This window comes from Odocoileus virginianus, chromosome 22, assembly GCF_023699985.2.
Source record: "Odocoileus virginianus isolate 20LAN1187 ecotype Illinois chromosome 22, Ovbor_1.2, whole genome shotgun sequence".
Lineage (NCBI taxonomy): Eukaryota > Metazoa > Chordata > Mammalia > Artiodactyla > Cervidae > Odocoileus > Odocoileus virginianus.
This window is the reverse complement of record NC_069695.1, coordinates 35,648,944-35,667,275: the sequence shown is the minus strand read 5'-3', so window position 1 is coordinate 35,667,275 and position 18,332 is coordinate 35,648,944. Positions and strand designations below refer to the sequence as shown.

Here is an 18,332-nt window from a genome sequence, read left to right as displayed (position 1 = left end):
TAGGGAACAGATACCATAGTAAGTGAGGTGAAATGACCAATCTGAGTAATTTGTAAGGTTGCTACTTTTGAGAGAGACTCAGTACTCTGGCCTGGAGAATTCCATGGAGAGAGAAGCCTGGCGGGTTACAGTGCATGGGGTCGCAGAGTCGGACATGACTGAGTGACTAACAGTAGAATAAAAAAAGGTTCTACAGTAGGACCATGTTGCAATGCAAGCTGTCCTGTCACATGACCTCATTAGCCAGGATAACCAATGGTACTGGAAGTGTCAGGAGCAGTCATGGGTACTATATGGAGACTCTTGAAAGCCTCTGTAAGAGAAACAGTGAAGGGACTTCTCTGGTGGTCTAGTGGCCAAGGCTCCATGCTCCCAATACAGTGAGTCTGGGTTCGAACCCTGGTCAGGGAACCAGATCCCACATGCTGCAACTAAGAGTTCGCATGCCACAACTAAAGATCCCATGTGTCACAACGAAGACCTGGCACAGCCAAATAAATAAAAATAAATATTAAAAAAAGAGAGAACCATAGTGGAATAAGGCCATACTCCCTTCTACCAACAATTTTCTAAGTGAAAAGCAGATCTTGGCTTGCTCTTGAGCACTATTAGAGACTTAATGCTTGACCACAGGGTACCAAATAACTATTACAAAGTGACCACTGTGTCCTAGTTGTTATTTGATCCATCAACTCATAGAACTGAACATATAAACCAGTATTCCATTATAAATGCAAATCTGAAAGACAAGTAAATTCCACGTGATAGTGACTCAGATTCCCATTCCTGTTCCTATTGCACCACTACCACACCCCCTCAACCTATATTCATGGTTCCATGGGAGTTCCCTATTACCAGTTAACAGAGGAGGAAAATGCACAGATAGGCCTGCCCAGTGTATGGGCACCAGCGTACACCTCTACTCAGGGGTGGTCTCAAACATGCTGGTAAAGGCAAATTCTTCCAGTGGGCAGGATTTCAGGTATATACCTGGTTGTCTACTTTCCATGTCTACGTAGCCTAACATACATGTATTGACAATTCACAGGTAGTAACTAATGGGGTATCTGATTACTCATTGTTGTTTAGTTGCTAAGTCGTGTCCAACTCTTTGCGACCCCATGGACTATATAGCCTGCCAGGTTCTTCTGTCCATGGAATTTCCCAGGCAAGAATACTGGAGTGGGTTGCCATTTCCTTCTCCAGGGGATCTTCCCGACACAGGGATCAAACCCACATCTCCTGCATTGGCAGGCAGATTCTTTACTGGTGAGCCACCAGGGAAGCCCATCTGATTACTTAGGTACCTGGGAAGAATAAGACTGAACAAGACGAGAAATAAAGATTCTGGAGGAAAAGTATGAGGATGAACCAAAGCATGAACTACTAATAAGTTAGTGGCCCATGTGAATCCTACCAAAGGGCATTTTCTGTGGAGAAGCCTCTCAATCAGATGGATATGGCGATCCATATTAGGATGTCAATCAGCCTTTTTACCAATGCAGTGTTTGCCCAATGGATTCACGCACAAAGTGGTCACGGCAGCACAGACGGAGGCTATATAAGGGCTCAACAATACGGACCTCCACTTATGAAGGTTGATATGCCTAGAATCATTTCTATGTGCCCAAGAGGCCAACTGCTAAGACCCTAATAGGGTACCGTTCTCTACAGAGAAACTAGGTAGCCACTTGGGGACAGATTCACTATACCTAACCCCTTTTATTATGGAGAGGGCAACCATTTGTTTTCAAAGGACTATATACACAGTCCAGATAAAAATTTACATTGACTTAAGAGAATGCTGTATTTCTTATCACAGTATTCTATATAGTATTACCACCAAAGGAGTCATTTTACAGGGAAGAAAGTTCAGCAGTGAGCTCATACACATATAACTCATGGACCTTATCATATGTCCCACCATCTGGATTTAAGTGGATGATGATAATGGTGGAATGATTAAATGAAGATTCAGTTATGGTGCCAGCTGGGCAACAACACCTTGATAAGTTTGTGGTGCTGTCATATGGGATGCAATATATGCAATAAACTAGAGGATGATAAATAGTGCTATATATTCCCCATGGCCTTAATACATGGATACAGGAGACAAGGGCAGAAGAGAAAGTAATAATGTCTCTTACTCTATACCTGATAATTCATTTACATTATTTTTGCTTCCTATCCCTACAATCTTTGGCTTGGTGGGTTTAGGATTCTGATTCTCAAAGGAAAAATACTTCTACCATGGGACAAAGTCATACTTTTATTAAATTTGAAGTTGAGACTGTTTCCTGCTTCTGTATTTTGGGCTCCTCAAACTGCCAAACCAGCAGGCAGCGATGGGGTCACTCTGCAGCCAGAATAACTGATACCAATTACCAGTGGGGAAATGGTTGATGCTGCTGGAACTCAGAGGACTTCATGGGGGTGCCCATTAGTTCTCTCATGTCTAATAGGCCCTGTCAATGGTACACCAAAGTAACCTGAAAGAGACAGGGTCACCAAGGACTTAGATCATCTAGGAAAGAAGGTTTATGCTATTTGACCAGATAAAGAACTCTGCGCCACTGAGATGCTGGCAGAAGATAAGGGTGATGTGGAATGGGTGACAGAAGATAGTTCTATCAGCTTACACTTTGTGTAGACTCTTCTCCATCCCTTGTTGATTTCTATAATCCTGCCCAGCCTCTTCATGAAATCTGAATTATCCAATTTGAATGAGCCATCTGTTTCCTGCCAGAATTCTGATACATTCTCCATAACCATTATCAGTATCTGATACTATACTGTGAAAGTGAAAGTCGCTCAGTCGTGTCCAACTCTTTGCAACTCCATGGACTCTACGGTCCATGGAATTCTCCAGGCCAGAATACTGGAGTGGGTAACCTTTCCCTTCTCTAGGGGATATTCCCAACCCAGGGATCGAACCCAGGTCTCCCACATTGCAGGTGAATTCTTTACCAGCTGAGCCACAGGATACTATACTGTATATTTATATATTTCCTTTCCCTGCAACTAGAATGTAAACTCCTTGAGGGCAAAGGCTTCTTTGATTAGTTCACAGGTAGTATCCCCAGCGGAAATACAGAATACTGATAGCTTGGTGGTGAGGTGATTATAATGGGAAAAATGGAAGAAAGGAAGGAATGCCAGGAGAATTTGATTGTAAGAATGTACAATAAAGCCATGAGCTTGGAACACAAAAGAATGTGTTTCACATTCTTTTGTGAAAAAAGAGATGGTACTGCCTAATACAGGGAAGGTTATTGGCAATGAGAAATACCAACAGCACCAGAAGATACTAACATAGTGAGGTAACCCCAAACCGCCCCCTCCCCCAACCATCAAAAAAGACACACACTGCTTCTCACCTGACAGGTGTTCTTAAGACTCAGAAGTGAACTGAGTCTCCATAGACTGCAACTGGACATGACATCTCAGGGAGCAACTGAAGAATTACCATTTCCTCAGTAAGCTTTTCTTGTTCACATAGAAGTCTGAGGCCTGGAGGCAACTGGGCACCCTTGGACTCGGAAGGGAATCAATGCAGAGACTGAAGATATAATTTCTGAGACTAGACCAGCAAAAACATCCTCTGGATATAAAAGACGTTAAGGAGAAAATAAAATCTCATTTAACTTTCAGGTTCTTTTCTTTCAAATGTACCATGCTTCCTCCCTCATCATCCAGCAGACAGGGTTAGCTGGGGAAGTCCCTTTTGGACTGCCTTTCCATATAGGTTACCACAGAGCATTAAGTGGAGTTTGCTGAGCTATACCGTATGTTCTCATGATACCTAATTTTTTACTAGTTATCTATTTTACACAGTGTATCAATAGTGTATACCACCCGTCTTGGACATGTAGTCTTCATTCCAAGTCTAGAGATTTAAAAAAAATAATCCGGGGGTTAATGCTACCAAAATAAGGATATAACGGGAAACATAAGGCAGGGGAGGGAATTTCAGAATTCTGCCCTAGCGGTTAGCTCTATGTTATTCGCTGCCCTTCCTACGCCCAAAAGACACAAATGACATCATTATCATCATCCGTCCCTCCCTCCTGTTCTCACACTCACACCTTCGTCGGCTGATTCGCGCGGCTGCATCCGAGCTTCTGGATTCCACTCGCTTCCAGTTTCTAGCGTTCATTCAATAGAACCCAAGGCCGGTCAACGACTGGCTGGGTACCCAAAGAACACCAGGCCAAGCACCGACCAGCTCCCAGTGCCCAGGAGCGGCGCCTGGGGGCCACGGCGACAGCCTCGACTCCCTAAAGACTCAAGGAACCGTACACGGTTCCCTGGCGGCGCTGCGAGGCCGCTGGGCAGCCCAGATCGCCCGAGTTCCTCTGCCATCCGTGAGCCGACATCACCCATACCTTGATGTGTTCTCCAGGTCGCCGTCAAGCCTCCCACCCGGTAAACCCGCCATCGCGCCGTCCGCTCTAGGAATCTGGGAGGCTTGCTTAGCTCTATGGCCCGAGGACGCGCACGCGCACATGCGCGAGGCGGGGGCGGCGGGGAGCTGCAGATTTAACCCCTGAACATCCGCGGAACTGGCCTCAGCTAGGGGCCCGGCTGGCCCTGTCTGCCAGTTCCTGGCGTAAATGTCGCAGAACATCTTTCGAGAAAGCTCTCTGGGGCAGGGTAGATTTTCTGACTACATAATGAGCTCTTTCTTAATTATCGCTTTCTCCTTTGTTAATGTCTCCCTCCCACCCCACACCCTGTCTTCGAGCCCCCAAATCTGTCAATCAGATACGCACGGAGAGCTTCCAATATAACTTTCTTCCTGTCTGTTCCCCCCCCCGCCTCAGAACACTGACATGCCTCTGATTGCTGGGCCCCACCCCAGCTTCCGACTCAGTAGGTCTGCAGTCGGGGCGCAGCTTCTCAGGTGATCCTGAGGCCACACTTTGAGAACTGCTGCCTTAAAAATAGACAGTGCTCAGGAATTCATCCCTGACTTGCTAGAGAGCTGGATTTTCATCTACTTTGCTGTTAAGAAAGGCCATGGGGGTCTCTTTCTAAACTGTCTGCTTGCCAATACACTCCTCATTGTGGCTGAAGAGTCAGGGTGAGAAGGATCTGAAAGGGGGCGGGAGAGGGCATCAGGGTGGGAAAGGATATTGCTGTGTCCTTGGAAATATCTTGGGAAATAAGGGTGAGGGCGGGAGGCGGGGCAGATATAGCAATAGGAAATAATAGAAGTATTGAGACCGGTGAGACATGTGAGTTAAGATGTCGAAGAAAAGGTATAGGCTTGGGAAAATGGTGTCAGGCTGAAGTGATGATTGAGGGAGAGAAATAGGACTTTGTCTTTCAGCCCTTGAACCTGTTCCAATTTATGAAATCTTAGGGATGTGAATGAGACCCTGATGAAATGTAAGGAACATTATGTAAGAACAAATGTAAGGACTCCTTGTTTGGGTCCAGCGGTTCCAAGTAGGGAGTGCAGATGCTTTTTTTAAAAAAACACAGTAAGGTATATAACAGGCATAAAATAATCAGCAAATATTTAAAGTATACAATTTGGTGAGTTTTGTCCTATGTATACAACTGTGAAACCATTGCCATAATGAAAATTATGAACACATTCCCAGAAGTTTCCTCCTTTCCTTGGTAATCCCTCCCTTTGTTCCCACAGCCCCCAACCACTATGCTGCTTTCTGTTATTATAGTTAGCATTTTCTAGAGTTATTTACATGGACTCAAACATAATGTACTCTTTTTTGCACTCAAACTTCTTTCACTAAGCATTATTATTTTGAGGTTTAGCTATATTGCTGTATCTGCAGCCTATCCTCCTTTTTGTTGCTGAATGATATTCCATTGGATGTACACACCACAGTTTGTTATCCATTCACCAGTTGATGGGCATGTGGGTTATCTATAGTTTTTTTCACTATTAGGAATAAAGGTGCCATGAACATTTGCGTACGGGTCTTTGTATGGACACGATCTCTTCAAGGAATCCTAGACTTGGTTGGTATCATCAACCTCAGAACTCCAGCTTCTGATCATTTCCCAGTTTGAAAGCCACATCTACATTTTTAGGTGTTTGTTCAGCACCCCATTTCTAGTACCCAAAACTGAGTGGCTTAACCCAACAAAAATTTATTCTGTCACAGTCTGGAGCTTAAAACCCCAAATCAAAGGTGTTAGCAAGGGCCATGATCCTCTGAAGGCTCTAGGGAAGGACTGGTTCCACCCCAGTCTCCTAACTTCAGGTGGTTGCTGGCATTCCTTGGCCATGCCATGCAACATTCGGGATTTTAGTCCCCTGACCAGGAATGGAAGCCATGCCCCCTGCAGTGGAAGTGCAGAGTCAACCAGCAGATGGCCAGGGAAGTCCCAGTCCTTGGCGTTCTCTCCCTATAGAGATTGTTGGAAATATGGACGTTAAAAGTGACTCTGGCAAGGGCTCAGAAGGAAATGAAAAGCTCAGAAGTGGAATCCTCTGTCATCTTAGAGAATACATATATTGTCATGAACAGAATTTTGCTAGAAATAATGAGCATTAAAAATACTTCTGGTGGGGGCAAATTCTCTGGTGGTCCATCCATTAGGACTTGGCACTTTCACAGCTGGGGCCCGGGGTTCAATCCCTGGTCTGGGAACTAAGATCTCACAAGCCATGTGGCGTGGCCAAAAAAAAAAAAAAAAAAAAGACACCCCAAAACAAACAAACATAAAAACTTATGGTGACATCTTAGAAATGAATAAAACATTATTGGAAGCTGGAGGAAAAGGTGATACTTTTTATAAAGTAGCAGGAACTTGACTGAATCATATTCTGCTGTTGGACAGAAAATAGAACTTTTAAGTGATGAGCTTGGGTAGTTAACTGAGGATATTATCAAGCAAAAGGTGTAAAGTATAGCTGGATGATTTTCCCTTGCTGATTATAGTAAAAATATGAGAGGAAAGAGATAAATCGAAAAGGATTTATCAAAGATTTGGAAGAGTCTCAGCCTACACAGATCGCATGCTCTGGAGACAAGGCCATTGGTGTAGCTGGACAACCTTTTGGTGAAGAGGTTAGATGGGTGATTCATGAACCCAATCAACCATCTCAACAGAAACCAGGAATAGAAAGGGGGTTATCCATAGGAAGGACCCATGGAAGAGCCTTGTATCCAGTTGTGTGCATCCCTCTGATATCCACAGAAGACCAATATGATTCTCACCAGAAACACTGCCAGCTTGGACTGAATTTGACAGCGACAGGACAAAATAAAGAAAGACTGTCAGACTTTTGGGATTCTACACACAGACAATGGAATGCCCAGCGGGTGGTTCCACTACTGAGGGTTGAGACTCCAAGGCCACCTCAACTGAGAGTGGCTCTGAGGCCAATGGGACCTATGTGGCCCAGAGATTGCAGTTGATAGGGATTCCACTGGCCCAGTAGCTCAGCTGGTAAAGAGTCTGCCTACAATGCAGGAGACCCCTGTTTAATTCCTAGGTCGGGAAGATCTGCTGGAGAAGGGATAGGCTCCCCACTCCAGTGTTCTTGGGCTTCCCTCCTGGCTTAGCTGGTAAAGAATACACCCACAATGCAGGAGACCTAGGTTCGGTCCCTTGGTTGGAAGATCCCCTGGGGAAGGGAAAGGCTACCCACTCCAGTATTCTGGCCTGGAGAATTCCATGGACTATATAGTCCATGGACTCGCAAAGAGTCAGTGTGTCCTTACTGAGTGACTTACTTCTCTTTACTTCCACTGACCCAGAGGGCATTTCAAGTGACAGAGTAATTTGGAAACTCTAAGATATTTGGAAATTAAACAACCCATATCTAAATAGCCTATAATTCAAAGAACTCACAAGAGAAATTATGTTTTATACTGAATGAAAATGAAATGCAATATTAAAAATTTTATATGGTGTAGCTACAGCAGTGCATAAGAGGAAATTTTTTTAGCTTTGAAATGCCTATATTAGAAAAGAAAACTTCGTAGCAGTAATCTAAGTTTCCATCTTGAGAAACTTGAAAATGTAAAGCAAACTTAACAGCCAAAAGAAGAAGAAGGAAGGAAGTAATGAGTCAAGTAGTAATTAATAAAACTGAAAGCAGAAAAAAAAAAATCAAACCAAGGGACTTTCCAAATGGTTCAGTGGTTAAGACTCTGCACTGCCGAAGCAGAGGGCCCAAGTCCTATCCCTGGTCAGGGAACTAGATCCCACATCCTGTAACTGAAAGATCCCACTCCATCAAAGAGCCTGTGTGCCACAACTAAGACTGGGTGCAGGCCGCTACCCCCCCCACAAATTCCAAAATTTTGTTCTTTGAAAATACCAACAAAAATTTGTATTTTTGTTAGCCTTTACTAGACCAACTAAAGAAAAAAAAGAGATTAACAAAAGCCAAGAAGAGGGGACATCACTACCAACTATATAAAAATTTAAAAGAGCATAGGGATTATTATAAACAACTTTATGCAAACACATTATACAACATAAGTGAAATGGACATATTACTTAGAATTATACAAATTACTAAAACTGACTGAAAAAGAAATAAAAACAATAAGTGTATGAAAAGTAAATTGAGTTCATAATAAAAAATTTTCTAACAAGGAAAAGCACAGGCCCAGATTGTGTCACTAGTGAAATCTATCAAACAGTTTGAGAATATTGAAAGTGAAAGTCACATCCAAATCTTTGGGACCTCACGGACTATACAGTCCATGGAATTCTCCAGGCCAGAATACTGGAGTGGGTAGCCTTTCCCTTCTCCAGGGGATCTTCCCAACCCAGGGATCAAACCCAGGGCTCCTGCATTGCAGGTGGATTCTTTACCAGCTGAGCCACAAAGGAAGCCCAAGAATACTGGAGTGGGTAGCCTATCCCTTCTCCAGGGGATCTTCCCTACCCAGAAATTGAACCAGGGTCTCCTGCATTGCAGGTGGATTCTTTACCAACTGAGCTATCAGGGAAGTGAATATTAATCCTTCACAATGTCTCCCAGAAAATTAAAGTGGCCATTAATTACTCTGATACCAAAGTGAGACAAAGATATCACAGGAAAAGAAAACTACAGACGAATATCTGAACAATATGGACACAAATGTTCTCAATCAAATATGAGTAAATTAAATCCATTAATATATTAAAAAATTATACATCACGATCAAGTGGAATTTATCTTAGTAATACAAGGTTAGCTTAACATCCAAAAATAATGTATTTAGAGAGTTAAATAATTCACTCTCAATAATGTTCACCAATAATAGAATGTCTGAGTATTGGCATAATCACACAATATATTCTAACTAGAAATGAGAATTGTACAGTGTACATCTACAGAAAGCAATATGAATTTCACACAGTGTTGAATGAAGGCTGAATTAAGAGAGTGCATATTGAGTTCCATTTATATAAAGTACAAAAATAGGCAAGACTAACCTATCATGTTAAGGGTTTAGTATATGTATGCTATGCTGTCGCTCAGTCGTGTCCGACTCTTTGCGACCCTATGGACAGAGGAGCCTGGCAGGCTACAGTCCACGGGGATTCTCCAGGCAAGAATACTGGAGTGGGTTGCCATGCCCTCCTCCAGGGTAGTTTCTGTCTTTTAGGGCCAGAGGAGGGTAGCGGCTTGAGGAGACTGCAGGCACTTCTGAGGATGGATAATACTGTTTCTTCATCTGAGTGTGTTCATCTGAACAACTGTGTTCAGTTTGTGACAATTCAGTAAACAGTGCACTTATTTACTTGTAAAATGAGTATCACCTATTGATACTACTTGGTTGGTCTACATTCAGAGCATGACAACATAGACTAAATGTACCATTTTTAATTATAGTGTTTCATCTTACTTCCTGAGACCTATCCGGTCTTATTCTCTCCCCATCAACTATTCCTCTATTCTATCTTCAAATTTTCTCCCCACTCACTCTTTACCTTTATTCTACAAATATAATTAGGTCTGTAATCTCCTTAGAAAACAAACTCCTTACAATCCTTTTGCCTGAACCAACGAGTTTCCTCTCTTTTTCCTTCCTGCATTATCACATTTCTCGAAAGGAATTATTATCTATTCTCAGGGCCTTACCTTACACTTCTAACCCCAGGCAAGTTACACAGGTAACACCTCTCTGGCCCTTCTTCCCCCTTTGCCTTAATTCTAGCATCACCTTGGTAAGCACCTTCTCCAGCTCTCTGCAGCATCTCCTAGTCATTGGTTCCCTCTCCTGAGAGCTCTCCTGGCTTTTATGATGTTTGAACTAGCTGGGCCCAGCTTCTCTGAGAAGCTCCTCATCTCTACTAGCTCTACCCCTTCCTTCCCTCAGATACTAGTATTTTATAATTCCTTGTTTCTTTTTCCACAAGATCTCCCTTGGTATGTCTCTTCCCTATCTTTAGTCATATTTTCAGATACTCGCAAATCTTGCTAAGTTTACATTTTTAACTTAGCCTGTCCTCTTTCATCTCTTTTGTCCTTTAATCCTGTCTCCAAAGCACTGTCAGATACTGCCGCAGAATTACAATTCTGGTCATGTCACACGTAAATGGCCTGCACCGCTAACTAAATGCATTCCTGATTCCTTAGCAGGGCATTTGAAATCCTCCAAACCTGACCCAACCCATCCCTTAGCCTAGGATCCGGCCAACCAAGATGCTGGGCTAATTCCCCAGCGGGCCCTGAGCTTCCCATCGCTGTGCTCTCGCTCCTGCCGCTCCCTACCTGGTAGGAAACACTGCACTCCTAAATCTCCATTTTACTCCGTCGGCGGCAAGGCTCAGCTTGAGTACCGCAGTCTTTGAGAAAAGTATTGACCTTCTACGGCTGGGTCCCAGATCCCCACGCCCTTGTAGTCGACGGTGGGGTGGCTCTGCACTTTACACTCTCCCCACGCTGGGGTAAGACCCCTTCCCCTACTCTCCGCCCTGTAGCTTCGAGAACTGTCCTTGCAGACAGCGTGCGCGCTGTGCGAATGTGATCTGGTCCTCTGCCCCAGATTTACAGATGGTCGGTTCTATTTTTAGCTCCTTGATGCTACACTAAGCTCTATCGCTATTTCTATCTCTATTTTCCTCTTATAGTCTCCCGTCAACCGTTTTCGACCTGGGGCGGTACCCACCAGGTCCCACCCAGAGACCCGCTCCTTCTCCCCGATCCCCTCAATGGTCCTCAGAACCCCGCCGCGCGCCCGCCACAGAGCTGCAGTCCTCCGGGTGGCCTAGAGGGGCGCGCCGCCCCCCACTTCCGGCGCGCGCTGCCCGAGGTCATTCTGCCCCTCACCTGAGGTCAGTCCCCGCCGCCCGCGGAGCGAAGGGTGAGTGAGGCGGTGCGGCCCCGCGGTCCCGGGTGCTTCCCAAACCGCTGCTGTCCGTCCTCGGCCTGCCTAGGCCCCAGGCAGAGCATGCGGTTCTACCAAGTGGCCGCCCCTCAAAGGTACCGTCTGGCCGCCCGCCCTTCCGTCCGTCGGCGCATCCGTCCGTCGGTCCATTCTTTCATGGGTTTGTCCGCTTGCGGTTCATCCACCCACCTTTGCATCCCCGGACTCCGCGAGCACTAACCGGGCGCTTCCTAAGTGCCTGGCCGCTGACGGAGGAGTCGCAGGGAGACAGATGGAATCCTTCCTCCCATTTCACTCGTCCAGAGTTCGTTCTTGTGTCCTATCTCAGCCGTCCTTCTTGACTTCCCCAGTCTAGGTTGGATTTATAGGTTAGATTTTTTTTTTTTTTTAAACCAGCCACTCTCAGAGCACTTTCTACTCTCCCCCCTGTAGTTCTTTAACGATTAAATCAGGTAATTACGTGCTCTTTTTTTTTCCCCTTTTTTTAACATCTGCCTTTCCCTACTGTTTTTAAGTCCCAGGTGGGGCAGTGGTAAGGACTCCATCTGCCAATGCATGAGGTGCAAGAGACGCTGGTTCCTTCCCTGGCTTGGGAAGATCCCCTGGAGAAGGAAAACCCGTGAATAGAGGAGCTTGGCGGGCCACAGTCCTTGGTGGGGGTGGGGGTGGTCACAGGAGTTGTAAAAGTCTGACACGACTTAGCAACTCAACCACTACAATGCAAGGACATTGTCTTGTTTATAACTCTTTGCTCAGTGCCTAGCACAGTGCCTGCACAAAGTAGGAACTCAATAAATATTGTTAGAGAATTGCATGAAAACACAGGCTCTCCTCAAAAGTGCAGTTGGTTTAGTGGAGAATGCAGATGTGAAAGGGCAGTTCAGCAGGGTACCCATCTAAGAGTATGGACTCTGGAGTCAGACCATTTGGTTTCAAAACAATCCAGACTACTAACTAGCCTTGTGACCTGAGACAAAATACATAACTTCTCTGTTTTTCTTCTGTAAAACTTTAGACTATAGGGTGCTATAAAGATGAAATGAATGAAGACACTTAGAACAGGTAGCTGATGCTGGACACTACAGTGAAAGCTCAATTAGTGTTTTCTGTTACAGTTTAAGCAGACAAGGTAGATACTTTATATTGCAGTAAGCAAGAATGTCGAAAAGTGCCCTGGACTTCCTTGGGTTTCTTGGACTTCCTTGGGTTTCTTGGACTAAGAGCTACCTGAGACCAGGATCTCATCTCCCAGGGGTGCTTCTGGCCTGCAACTAGGTCCCTTAGACAACTCCATAAACAGCTGACACTTAAATTCACACTTCTGGTCCAGCGCAGTCGACTTATGCCCTTTGCTGACAAGGCTGCTTTCTCATATTTACACTGTAAGATTGTAGAAGGAACACTCCCTTGAATTACCTTCCGTAAATTCCCCGGCGGGTCAGTGCAGGGGCCATGCGTTGAATCCCTGGTCAGGGAACTCAAACCCTGCATGCTGCATACAGCCGAAAAAACACAAAAAAACAAAAGCCCAAAACGAAAGGAGAGAAAAAACAAAACACTGAAATTCCTTTCTATGGGATAATGGGGGAATCAGGGGAAATGTGCTCTTTTTACTCACCACTCGGTAAGTTTCCCCAATAAAGCCTATTCTGTAACCCATGCCTTCTGACGTGAAATTTGCGTCTTCCTTATCCACTATGTTGAGTGCTGTATGCACAATGTGTTGAGAATCTGCTCTGGGCCAAGTGTTTTAAAACGTAACTTTTATCATTATTTAGTTATGGGGAGGTCAGCAGATCAGGAGATGATTGGTGTGAAAAGGTAGTCTGTTACAGATCCCAAAGGAGCAGGGGCATGCCTGGCCCACAGAGCTACTTGGGGAAGCACCAGGGTCAGTTAGAAGGTGATATGAGCAGAAAGTGGGCAGGAGCCTTTATTGTGTCTTGTGTGACAAGAAACAGGGCAAGGTCATCAGGTTTAGGATTGGCTACTTTGAATAATTTCTAAGTAGGGACAGGGCTCTGAGGCATAGGGGTTGTCCCTGATTGTCTGATACCTGGTCCTGGGGTGATTTGGGCTGGGGAATGGTGACTCTGGATGAGAACGTCCCCAGGAGGAGGTGGTGGGTGTGTGGGGCTCTGGATTGGTTGTTTGGTATGTAAAAGGCATACCTGCAGGCAAGTTTGCTATCTCTTGGAATCTGCCAGCCCTGGAAAGGGCAGTCCCTCCAGTGTTGAAAAGGCCCTAGATGTCAAAGCATCAGAATAAAAAAAATGCTTAATATACCAAGCAGAACTCTAAATAGTCTATGTTATTTCCAATTCCTGTAATAACTCTGTGATGAAAGTATTGTTGACTCCATTTTTAATGAAGAAGAAATGGAATCTCAGAAAGGTTTAGTTGGCGACTAATGTCACATAGCTAGTAAGAGGCTGCATTATGATTCCACATTGTGGGGTCGCCTGATTCCAAAGCTGGTGCTTTTCCCGTGAGCTAAGTCATCTCCCTGCAGTATGAGAAATGGGGACCTTTTCAGACCTAATTAGGCATTTAACAATGTTGACCACTGCCTGTTTTAAACTCTCCTTTCTTAGCTGTAGTGACACTCTTTTTATATGTGTAACACCTACTATATAGCACACATTGGATTGGGTGATGGAGGCAGTGGGAGCAAAGATCTTGGTGTGGCTTATAATCTTATTGTGGAGGACGATAGGTATCGCTTGAGCTTCCTTGGTGGCTCAGCAGTAAAGAATCCACCTGCAGTGAAGGAAATGCAGGAGATGCCACTTCAATCCCTGGGTCTGGAAGATCCCCTGAAGGAGGGCATAGCAAAGGAGCCTGGCAGGATACAGGCTCGCAAAGAGTTGGACATGACCGAAGCAACTGAGCACACACACATGGATATTACTCAAATAATCCACTGAAGTATCAGTTCAGTTCAGTCCCTCAGTCATGTCTGACTCTGCAACCCCATGGGCTGCGACACGCCAAGCTTCCTGTCCATCACCAACTCCCAGAGCTCGCTCAAACTCATGTCCGTTGAGTCGGTGATGCTGTCCAACCATCTCATCCTCTTATTCCCTTCTCCTGCCTTCAGTCTTTCCCAGCATCAGGGTCTTTTCAAATGAGTCAGTTTGCATCAGGTGGCCAAAGTTTCGGAGCTTCAGCTTCAACATCAGTCCTTCCAAAGAATATTCAGGACTGATTTTCTTGAGGATTGACTGGCTTGATCTCCTTGCTGTCCAAGTGACTCTCAAGAGTCTTCCCCAACACCACAGTTCAAAAGCATCAATTCTTTGGCTCTCAGTTTTCTTTATGGTCCAAATCTCACATCCATACGTGACCACTGGAAAAACCATAGCTTTGACTATATGGACCTTTGTTGACAAAGTAATGTCTCTGCTTTTTAATTTGCTGTCTAGGTTGGTCATAATTTTTCTTCCAAGGAGCAAGCGTTTTTTATTTTATTTTTTCCCAATTATTTTTATTAGTTGGAGGCTAATTACTTTACAATGTTGTAGTGGTTTTTGCCATACATTGACATGAACCAGCCATGGATTTACATGTGTTCCCCATATGTTTGTCATGAAGTGATGGGACCGGATGCCATGATCTTACTTTTTTGAATGTTGAGTTTTAAGCCATCATTTTCACTCTTCTCTTTCACTTTCACCAAGAGGCTCTTTAGTTCCCTTCACTTTCTGCCATAAGGGTGGTGTCATTTGCATATCTGAGGTTGATATTTCTCCTGGCAAGCTTGATTCCAGCTTGTGCTTCATCCAGTCCAGCATTTCAGATGGTGTACTCTGCATATAAGGTAAATAAGCAGAGTGACAGTATATGGCCCTGACATACTCCTTTCCTAATTCAGAACCAGTCTGTTGCTCCATGTCCGGTTCTAACTACTGCTTCTTGACCTGCATACAGATTTCTCAGGAGGCAGGTCAGGTGGTCTGGTATTCCCATCTCATTAAGAATTTTCCACAGTTTGTTGTGATCCACATAGTCAAAGGCTTTGGTGTAGTAAATGAAGCAGAAATAGATGTTTTTCTGGAATTCTCCTGCTTTTTCTATGATCCAGCTGATGTTGGCAATTTGATCTCTGCTTCCTCTGCCTTTTCTAAATCCAGCTTGAACATCTGGAATTTCTTGGTTCACATACTGTTGAAGCCTAGCCTCGAGAATTTTGAGCATTACTTTGCTAGCATGTAAGATGAGTGCAGTTGTACGGTAGTTTGAACATTCTATGGGATTGGAATGAAAACTGACCTTTTCCAGTCCTGTGGCCATGTTGAGTTTTCCAAATTTGCTTGCATATTGACTGCAGCACTTTCACAGCATCATCTTTTAGGATTTGAAAGAGCTCAGCTGGAATTCCATCTTTGCATTCCAACTTTGCATTCCAGGATGTCTGGCTCTAGGTGAGTGATCACATCATCATGGTTATCTGCATCATTAAGATCTTTCTTATATAGTTCTGTGTATTCTTGCCACCTCTTCTTAATATCTTCTGCTTCTGTTAGGTCCATACCATTTCTGTCCTTTATTGTGCCCATCTCTGCATGAAATGTTCCCTTGGTATCTCTAATTTTCTTGAAGTCTCTAGTCTTTCCCATTCTATTGTTTTCCTCTATTTCTTTGCATTGATCACTTAGGAAGGCTATCTTATCTCTTGTTATTCTTTGGAACTCTGCATTCAGATGGGCATATCTTTCCTTTTTTTCTTTGCTTTTTGCTTCTCTTCTTTGCTCAGCTGTTTACAAGGCCTCCTCAAGCAACCATTTTGCCTTTTTGCATTTTGTTTTCTTGAGTATGATCTTGATCACTGCCTCCTGTACAGTGTCACAAACCTCCGTCCGTAGTCCTTCAGGCACTGTGTCTATCAGATCTAATCCTTGAATCTATTTGTCACTTCCACTGTAATAATTGTAAAGGATTTGATTTAGGTCATACTTGAGTGGTCTAGTGGTTTTCCCCACTTTCTTCAATTTAAGTCTGAATTTGGCAATAAGGAGCTCATGATCTGAGCCACAGTCAGCTCCCAGTCTTGTTTTTGCTGACTGTATAGAGCTTCTCCATCTTTGGCAGCGAAGAATATAATCAGTCTGATTTCAGTATTGACCATCTGGTGATGTCCATGTGTAGAATCGTTTCTTTCATTGTTGGAAGAGGGTGTTTGCTAAGACTAGTGCATTCTCTTGACAAAACTCTGTTAGCCTTTGCCCTGCTTCATTTTGTACTCCAAGGCCAAACTTGCCTGTTACTCCAGGTATCTCTTGACTTCCTACTTTTGCATTCCAGTCCCCTATGATGAAAAGGACGTCTTTTTTTGTTTTTTGTTTTTGGTTAGTTCTAGAAGGTTTTGTAGATCTTCATAGAACCGTTCAACTTCAGCTTCTTTGGCATTAGTGGCTGGGTCATAGACTTGGATAACTGGGATATTGAATGGTTTGCCTTGGAAATGAACAGAGATCATTCTGTCATTTTTGAGATTGCACTCAAGTACTGCATTTCAGATTCCTGTTGACTCGGAGGGCTACTCCATTTCTTCTAAGGGATTCTTGCCCATAGTAGTAGATGTAATGGTCATCTGAATTAAATTCCCTCATTCCGGTCCACTTTGGTTCACTGATTCCTAAAATGGCGACATTCACTCTTGCCATCTCCGCTTTGACCAGTTCCAATTTAACTTGATTCATGGACCTAAAATTGCAGGTTCCTATCCATTATTGTTCTTTACAGTATCGGACTTTACTTCCATCACCAGTCACATCCACAACTGGTGTTGTTTTTGCTTTGGCTCAGCCTCTTCATTCTTTCTGGAGCTACTTCTCCACTTTTCTCCAGTATCATATTAGACACCTACTGACCTAGGGAGGTCATCTGTCAGTGTCAAATCTTTTTGCCTTTTCATTCTGTTCATGGGGTTCTCAAGGCAAGAATACTGAAGAGTTTTGCTATTCCTTTCTTGAGTGGAACACATTTTGTCAGAACTCTCCTCCATGGCCCGTCCATCTTGGTTGGCCCTACATGGCATGGCTCATAGTTTCATTGAGTTAGACAAGGCTGTGGTCCATGTAATCAGTTTGGTTAGTTTTCTGTGATGTTGTTTTCATTTTTTCTGTCCTCTGATGGATAAGGATAAGAGGATTGTGGAAGCTTCTTGATGGGACGGACTGGCTCTGGGAAAATCTGGGTCTTGCTCTGATGGGTGGAACCAATGCTATTTGTAAGGCCTTTATGTAAATCTTTAATTGAATCTTTGTTCATGGTTGGGGCTGTATATATACTGACAAAATGAGAGAAGTGCTCTGAGGGAAAGGAACATGATTTTCTTTCATGACTTCCTGACTGGTCTAGGGTTCTCAAGCCTGCCTACACATCAGAATTGCTTGCAGACTGTTTTACAGATCTAAAACCCCACCTACGATGAGGTTCTGGCTCAGGCTGGGATATGGCCCAGGAATCTGTAAAGTGACATGAGTGCAATCAGAGACAGGCCTACCTTGACTAAAGGGCTTTGGAGGTTTTTGTCTTTAATTTTTATTTTATATTGGAGTATAGTTGACATAGGACTTCCTTCATAACTCAATCGGTAAAGAATCTGCCTGCAATGCAGGAGACCTGGGTTTGATTCCTGGGTCAGGAAGATCCTCTGGAGAAGGAAATGGCGACCCACTCCAGTATTCTTGCCTGGAGAATCTCATAGACTGACGAGCCTGGTGGGCTATAGTCCGTGGGATCGCAAGAGTCAGACACGACTTAGCAACTAAACCATCACCACCATAGTGGGCTTCCCTGGTGGCTCAGATAGTAAAGAATCTGCCTGCAATGCAGGAGACTTGGGTGTGACCCCTGGGTCAGGAAGATCCCCTGGAGAAGGGAATGGCTACCCACTCCAATATTCTTGCCTGGAGAATCTCATAGACTAACAAGCTGGTGAGCTATGGGGTCACAAAGGCTCAGACAGGACTGAGTGATCAAGCATGTATATGCAGTTGATTAACAGTCTTGTGT

General features: G+C 44.2%; 2 protein-coding genes across 11 annotated transcripts in view; one reads left to right on the top strand and one right to left on the bottom strand.

Annotated features, from left to right (window-relative positions):
* The window catches only part of ZNF397 (zinc finger protein 397), a 50,580-nt gene that overhangs the window by 6,999 nt on the left and 25,249 nt on the right, over positions 1-18,332 (bottom strand). Inside the window, exons 1-2 of one of the 4 annotated variants that reach the window (XM_070452840.1) lie at positions 4,086-4,480; positions 3,378-3,601 (exon numbers count right to left, since the gene is read on the bottom strand). The exons of 1 other annotated variant lie outside the window; for it this stretch is intronic. The gene's annotated coding sequence lies outside the window, so the exon portion shown is untranslated. Of the gene's footprint in view, positions 1-3,377; positions 3,602-4,085; positions 4,481-18,332 lie in introns of those variants that run through there. 2 more of the 4 variants (XM_070452839.1, XM_070452841.1) reach the window with 2 other exon arrangements.
* The window catches only part of ZSCAN30 (zinc finger and SCAN domain containing 30), a 32,878-nt gene continuing 18,885 nt past the window's right edge, over positions 4,340-18,332 (top strand). For 4 of the 7 annotated variants that reach the window (XR_011482762.1, XR_011482761.1, XR_011482760.1 and 1 more), the window contains exon 1: positions 4,340-4,425. Coding sequence is in view for 1 of the 7 variants with exons in the window: in XM_070452844.1 (XP_070308945.1) it covers positions 4,390-4,425 (36 nt within the window). In the remaining 6 variants the exon portion in view is untranslated. Of the gene's footprint in view, positions 4,426-8,833; positions 11,408-18,332 lie in introns of those variants that run through there. The other 3 variants (XM_070452847.1, XM_070452846.1, XM_070452845.1) reach the window with 3 other exon arrangements.